The following is a 7,894-nucleotide window of genomic DNA, read 5'->3' as shown; positions in this document are numbered from 1 at the left end:
CTAAGTGCAGCAAGTAGATTGCTATTTTATGCCACTAACTTTGGAGTGATGTGTCAGGCAGAAATAGATAACTAGAACACCCAGAGGAATGAACTGAGCTCCCTGCCTTCACCTGGGTTTTGTCAAAGCAGAATTATCCAAATCATGGGTCGACACGGGCAAATGATTTGCTTGCTTTTCTCAACCACCCTCTGGCTATTAATCTTGTTAAGAGTCAGGGCTGGGAGAAAAAAACTGGAGAGAAAGCTGCTGCATGGTAAAAATACGTGCCGATAGTTGTTTAAATACAACTGAAAATTGGGCATAATATGTTCCAAAATTGAAGTTCCCCAAATCCTCTTTCAGACTGAAGAATTATTAATTTTCAAGCTCTCTGGCTTTACACTGTTTGGCTATTAAAATCTCTTGCGGTATTGGGACTACCAGCTTCCACCCTAAATAATGGTTTTCCTGCCACATTTTCCTTGGTATGAATTCCAAACAGTGCAAATGCATATGACAATATCCATTGTAAACAGCATCTGTCATTGTGATTATGATTTTAACCAATCTCTGCATACTTGAGAGTTTAGCTGTTTAACTGAAAGATTTGCTAATGGCAAAAAATGTACAACTGTCTGTGTTTGTGTCTATGAAACTTAAAGGCAGACTTAAAGAATCAAAGATTTTTTTTCTCCTGTAAAGCCCAAAGCTTTCACTACTATAGGCTTTTTTCCCCCGAATAAGAACCATAGAATTAATCTCTACATCTACTTGAATAATTTTCCTTCCCAGAACTTTTTCTAATAATGTCACCTTCTTTCTTGTTGCTCATTATATACTGGGAAACTAATAATGTTGTTCATTATATACTGGGAAACCAAACCTCTGTGCAGGTCAGGCATATACACATAACTTGAGTCCTGAGATTTGTCTAATTCCATTTTTTCCACAAGTATGGGTATCACTGGGAAAAAGAATAAAAATATAAAGAACATTGCATATTTGTTAACATAAAACAAATAGAGTTTTTTTTCCATTTTTGTTCCCCCACGGCATCCCAGATCGGTTTGCGTATAAGAAAATTATAGTGAATAAAAACCTTCATCAGATCCACACATTTAGAGAAGAATTGGCATTTTTGAGAAAATTGCATAAGGAAAGCAGGAAACTTCATGATATATGGGGAGAGTTAAGAAGAAAGCATCTCTATCAGTAACAATACTGAGTTGCTGCAATTGGAAATTAATCATGTAAGATTAATATCTGGAAAAGCAGAGAAACAGTTTACTTTAGAACACAATATATTCAGTGTCTTTGAGGACACCAGACACATTATGGTTAGAAAATGAGAAGTAAAATTTCTGTTCCCCCCGCCCCCCGGAAGAAGTACAAGAAGCTTTTCAGAAGTTGAGAGAGAGAGAGAATATATACCACGTATTACAAACACTGGAAATAGAAGATGAAGTGAATTTGAGGTCAATGTTGACATGGACAAATAAACAGAAGGGATATCAGCAGATGGCCATCTGAGTGTGGGACCTGAAAATATTTCTATTTCAGAGAGAAGAGGCCCAAGAAGGTGATAAGTGGGTGATTATTAATTATAAAGTGATCATAATTTGAATCATTCTTTAATCAGACTAAATATGCCAGATGGGCTGATGAAACTCTCCTACTACAAACTCTGGCCATCTACAGATTTCTCCTGATTGCAGCAATTATGCGCCCCTTCATCTTACAGTCTGATATGAAAGAATATTAGAAGTTATTTGTGAGCGGGAGACAGATGTGATGACTAGGGTCTTAGCAGTCTCTGAAACAAACTTGTCCAGATATAAATGAGAGAAAAGATGAAAGGCACAATGTTAACAGTATCAAGGATGCCAGAGATGAGAAAGAAAGGGTTTGTAAATGTGAAGGGAACCAGTGAGTAAAACAGACTATTATTTCCGATCATTTATGTGAAGTTGAAAAATCTGTCACAATTTCTTATTCTTGTCAATAGTCGATGTCAGTGTAGAACAACAAAAATCTCAGATAAAAAGTAAAGCAATTCATTGTTCAGTCACATAAAAAAAAAGACTAGATTTTTAACTTAAAATTTTTTTTAACATTTATTTATTTTTGAGAGACAGAGAGAGACAGAGCATGAGTGGGAAAGGGGCAGAGAGAGAAAGAGGAAGACACAGAATTCAAAGCAGGCTCCAGGCTCTGAGCTGTCAGCACAGAGCCCAACATGAGGCCTGAACCCATGAACCGTGAAATCATGACCTGAGCCGAAGTCGGACACTTAACTGACTGAGCCACCCAAGCACCCTAGATTTTTCTTTTTCTTTCTTTCTTTTTTCTTTTTTTTTTTAAATTTACATCCAAGTTAGTTAGCATGTAGTGCAAGAATGATTCAGGAGTAAAATCCAGTGATTCATCCCCTACATGTAACACCCAGTGCTCATCCCAGCAAGTGTCTTCCTTAATGCCCCTTGCCTATTTAGCCCATCCCCCCACCCAAAACCCCTCCAGCAACCCTTAGTTTGTTCTCTGTATTTAAGAGTCTCTTATGTTTTGTCCCCCTAGATTTTTCACTTTTTAATCCAAATTTGGCATCATTAATGTGGTTAATCTAAATCAGCTCTAAAATCTTTTATTTAAGAGATCATTATTAATCTTCAGTTACTTGGCATTTTGAAATGTACGTAAAATGTTTAAGATTTTTTTCATATCAATTTCATATAAATTGTTCTTTAAATCAAAATGTAATAGTATCTGTGCTTCTAGAAACACATACTGTACTTTCTCCACTAGATGTCTCCAGAGAAATACAAGTAAACACTGTTAATAAGAAATACTGATAACAAGTACCCAGTTTAAAAATTTCAGAAGTGCTCAGTTCAATGAGGGACAACAGTTACATTAATTACTAAGTTTTAAAGTGAGATCTGTTACTTGATAAGCTTTTAAAGGAAAACAGCATCTAAATTTAACTAAGAAAGAAGGCATACTACCCACATTTATCACCGAAAACCTTCTGTATGCTTCCAAAAGAATGAACATTAAAGAGACCTCATTTACTTTGGGGCCAAATTAGTCATCTTTTTCTCTGAATATGATTTCATTACCTTAAATATGGTAAGCCAGACCATGCCTGGAAGATCTATGGAAGCAGAGGAGATTAATCCATTGGAAATATATTGGGAGTATGGCTTGGGAAGTTCCACTTACAGGCTTTACAGTGTGTCAGCCACAAGTATCTGAGCTTATACGTTGCCATTCTGACTTCTTTAAGTCAGGCACTGACATTCAATTTTCTTTTAGCTATATTTTGGCTAATATTTAAAGCTAAGAAGAATTTAATTTTTGCTTAATTTGAATTTGTTTCTACTGTTGACTGTCTCTTACTCAAAGGCAACAAAGATCACTGGGTCTTTGTCGGAACTTCAGTTTATACGGCTGCAAACCCAGGTACCAAAAAAGGCTAAGACCTTCACTAACCAAGCATTTGGACACTGAGTCATGCTGCCCCCAAGAATGTGTGACATTAGCTTTAAGGCCTTATCATGTTTTATAATTATTATGAATAGGCCAGTGAGAAAGCAATGTGGTGCTCCAAGAAATGTTTTTAATATCCCACAGAACATATGTTAAAAAGCAGGAGTTTATACATAATTTGAGGCAAATAACTACTCTGGATGATTCCAAACCAAGGAAATGTCTTCTAAAAAATCTACTCTAGGCTTGGGTATCCAGGTTTGTTGAATCCATAGGCAATCTCAACCCTACAGTGTGTGGGCCATATTGGTTACATGCTAGCAAGAGTAGGCATACTATCACGATGATTTCACAGTCTCCAGAGGCTACAAGGCTTGCTGCAAAGATCCACTGGATAATTCGAAAACTGCCCATAAATTAGCAACCTGATAGCTAGAAACAAATGACTCTATCTTTCAGACACATTATTTTTCTTTGGTTGCATAATAAGCCACTTCCATTTCATTAATGACTTACATTTCCAGGTCAGACTTTACAACCCTGAAAATTAGATTCAATTGCCAAGATTTCACCCCTCCTACAAACTACTAATAAAATTACGTAGCCAACCCAGAGGCAGGATCCTTTCATGAAGCAAAAGAATAAGGGCCCTGTGTGGAGAGAAAGAATGAGAGAGACATTGACCCTGCTGAACGCTCAAACAAGAGAGATTTTTCTCTTTTCCACACCTTAGACTATCTTTTCTCCCATTCTCTGAAACTGTTTTCCTTCCCTCAGCCTACCCAGCACTGTCAGATAGGGACTACGGTTCAATTTGTCTACCAGAAGCTAGGATCCTGGCTAAAACAGTTGCTTGACTTTCTACTACTCCATAATATCATATAGTATCACACTCCCGAGCTGAGCTTGGCTTTTTCAGTTGCAGTACTCTCATGTTTTTATATTTACACTAAGGGTTTCCTTCTTTTGGAACCCTCTCCACCCTCTAAATTTACATGTAGTTTATATGCAGTCTGGCCCTCATTTTCAAGATTGTCCTTGATGGTATTACTTATCCTGAGTGTAAATATTTGCTGAGGGGTAGCATTTGTTGACTTCCATGGGACTTATACAAGTTCCCGTATGATGCCCAGGATGGATTAAGACTCTGTTACTTGAAACTCTGAAAAGAAAGATTTAAGAAACTTTTTAGTGTATGAGCATATATCACATGTTTTATAAAAAGTAAACCTGTGTCTCCGTCAGAAAGGTGCAGTCCTTTTTTGAAATATGAATGCAATTCTTTGTCCATTTAGACCACAGAAGGAATCCAGGTGAATGGAAGCCATTTATTCCAATGGATAAAACTAGGAATGAATAAAAAAATGGTAACAAGGAACAAGTAGGTCAAAACTGTTCTTAAAAATTATCAATATTTTTTCAATGTACCACAGGCACTACTAAGAAAGGAGGTAACGTGACAGGAAATTTTTTATTTTGCCTGCACCCCGTACTCGTAATCAAGTCTGTCATCATTCTGGACTGTGTTTAAAGAGCTCTTTTACCCCTGATACATATTATCCAAGTCTATAACTCTTTCTCCCAATACCTCACTCCTTCCTCTCCAGTCGAACCCCATTGGATTTAAGCGGATTTCAGCTGCATTACAGAAAAGCTTATAAATGGTTACAGCTGTCTAAGAGGAAAAGGGTTGCATTAACAGCAGTGAGCATCCCAGTAAAGAATGAATGACTACTTATAATGGTGATGTTGGAGAGATTTGTTTATAAGTTTGACTTACCCTTCTATAATTCCAAAATTCCATTATTATGCCTTAGAAGATGAGTAATCTACATTATAATGTCGAACCAGTCTAGAATTGAAGATTTTTATATAACTGTGTTACCAACAATATTCCAGCAGCTAATTTACTGGCATTAAGAAGACCTTATTTCCATAAAACAGTCTTCCGATCCTACTCAATAAATAATTACTGACCACATACCAATTTACACAACAAGAGAATAATAGAAACCTATTATATAAAGCAAACCAGTAACATAGAGATGAAGTTAAAATAATTTCACTCAGAGAAATATAAATGTTAGATTAATTTTCTTCCCACAAGGGGCCAGGGACAGAATTTAATTTATATTTTGATGCCCTCTTTTCTCCAGGTCTCCTTTTGAATTGCTGTTTCATTTTCTATACCTTCATACCAAGATTTTGAAACAGGTCTCTGCATCATATTTCAGAATGTATTGTCTAATTGTATGCTTTCTTAGTAAACTAGCAGCCAGTTACAGAATTATTTTAGTGCCTCAAAGCAAAATTCTATAGCAAGCTTAATGTAACTCTCCTGATACCTGGAATCCTCTCAGGCCCAACCAACCTCCCCCAAAAGCCCTTCCAATTGGAAAACATGGTTAGTACAAAATTTCTCCATATTGCCTGTGGGAAACAATACTGATGTGCTATCACAGAGGGAAAATTTTGCAACAAGAGGTACTGGAATTACACTTTTACTTTAGGAGAGTGTGAAACTTACTTATTCAAGGAGTCTTATTGTAGGTTATCATTTCAGCTTATTGCTGACATCTGACATTCAGGTTTCTTTTATCCAGGGTTCTGAACATTTGACGTATCATGTGTGGAGGGATGAGAACGCATATTCTCTTGGATAGGAATCGCATCGTGTAACATTAAGAGACTTCAGTTACTCTCGGTAAAATCAGAAGAATAATTCTGGCAATACTTTTGTTTCTTATATGTGTTTAATCTATTACAGCTAGATTAGTAATATTTGTTTCCAACAGGGGTTGCTTTCATCCAGTGGCTATCAGATGCACGACCTAGACAAGTTCATCATCGTGTGAAGTATGTAACGAAGAAACAATAAAGCACAAATGTTTTTCTTTTCTGCTTCGTTTCAAGAGTTAGGAAAACTTGCCAGAAGTAGATTTATGTTAACTCTATCCATTCCTTGATATTTTAAAAAATAAGCGAAGTGGGAGGTATCTCGCAGTTTAGTAGGATTGCAAGGAAAATGTAGTCTCTTCTCCGTGTTGCGTCAGCAATCAGAATTCTTATTTCATATTTTGTACAAGTTTTAAATCTATCCAACATCTGTTTTTGATCAACAGCCATTACTGCCTTAAAATTATCAAACTTACATCTACATTTGTTCCTGGTGAAAAATAATAACCTTTCAGTTCTGATGTGAACTAAATGTGATAAGATGTGATAAGATCAAACAATGATCTCATTGAGCACAGGGACATATACTCTGAAAGGGATGAATGGCAGAATATTCCTTAAAACCCAGACAAAAGCATTTTCCATAAACCCCTCCAACTTACAAAAGAATAAAACTGAAATATGAACATGCAAGGAGTCAGCTATTAAGGGGAAATATAAATTATTTAAAAATAAAAATAGATGTCTTCTTCAGAATGAGAAGTAAAAGATGCTTGATGTGTTCAGTAAACATAACAAAAGTGCATTTTAGCTGCCAAATTGAAGTTGCTGATGTTTTTTGGAGAGAGCTCAGATTCCCAGGTTATACAGTGCTCCCTCCCACGACTCTGACATGTATATAAACTCTGAGCTCTCCAAAGCCCACTGCCAGTTCTCTTCGTGGACTAACTGTAACGGAGAGACTAAAGATGATTCCTTTCTTACCCATATTTTCTCTACTCTTGCTGGGTGTTGTTAACTCTGCAAATGCCAATGGCCATTATGACAAGATCTTGGCTCATAGCCGAATCAGGGGCCGGGATCAGGGGTAAGTCAGTAGTTCATTTTTATAATTTTTTTTTCTTAGCTTGTTTTATGTGTAAGTATACATAAAGTTCCTTATATATGCCTCAGGTTTTTTTTTTTATTTACTAAAAAGTAACAATAAAAATGAGTATTCTGTGATTTATAAATGTGTTTTCAACTTTAAAAATTTCTGTCAAGGTAATTTTCATGTAATTGCTTTTTATGAAGCATTACATAATTTTAATCTAATTGACAACATTTAACAGGACATTTATTTATTATTTTATTTATTTGTATTTTTATTTCCTTCCAAAAACCTGAAATGAGGTTTCCAAAATTAAAAATATATATGGTTAGGGTTCTCATTAAGTAAGTTATCTTTGAAATATCTCACATAATGTTAAGGAAATTTTCATTTAAATTATGTATGAAAATAAAATAATGAGTAATAGAACTAGTTCTTTAAATATTTTAAAGCATTTAAGAATTCTTTTAAATTCTGCATTCTGTAAAATTTGCAAAAGTAACATATTTCTTGGAATCAATCCAACTACAACTTAGCATTTTTAAAGTTACCAGGCATAATTTAGTAACTTAACCAACCATTTATAATTTTTTTTTTAAATGGATCTTGGCACTCTTCTAATGTCTCAGAGAGATTTTCACAATGCTCAAATGTTCCTTT

General features: G+C 35.5%; 1 protein-coding gene across 7 annotated transcripts in view; it reads left to right on the top strand.

The window, feature by feature from the left end:
* The first annotated feature begins 7,071 nt into the window (after positions 1 to 7,071).
* POSTN (periostin) overlaps positions 7,072 to 7,894 on the top strand; it is a 36,081-nt gene continuing 35,258 nt past the window's right edge. For all 7 annotated transcript variants that reach the window (XM_047875201.1, XM_047875191.1, XM_047875182.1 and 4 more), the window contains exon 1: positions 7,072 to 7,231. In XM_047875201.1, coding sequence (XP_047731157.1) covers positions 7,113 to 7,231 — 119 coding nt within the window. In that variant the 5' untranslated portion in view covers positions 7,072 to 7,112. The remainder of the gene's footprint in view (positions 7,232 to 7,894) is intronic.

Source organism: Prionailurus viverrinus, chromosome A1, assembly GCF_022837055.1.
Source record: "Prionailurus viverrinus isolate Anna chromosome A1, UM_Priviv_1.0, whole genome shotgun sequence".
Classification (NCBI taxonomy): domain Eukaryota; kingdom Metazoa; phylum Chordata; class Mammalia; order Carnivora; family Felidae; genus Prionailurus; species Prionailurus viverrinus.
This window is presented reverse-complemented; position numbering and strand designations above follow the sequence as displayed.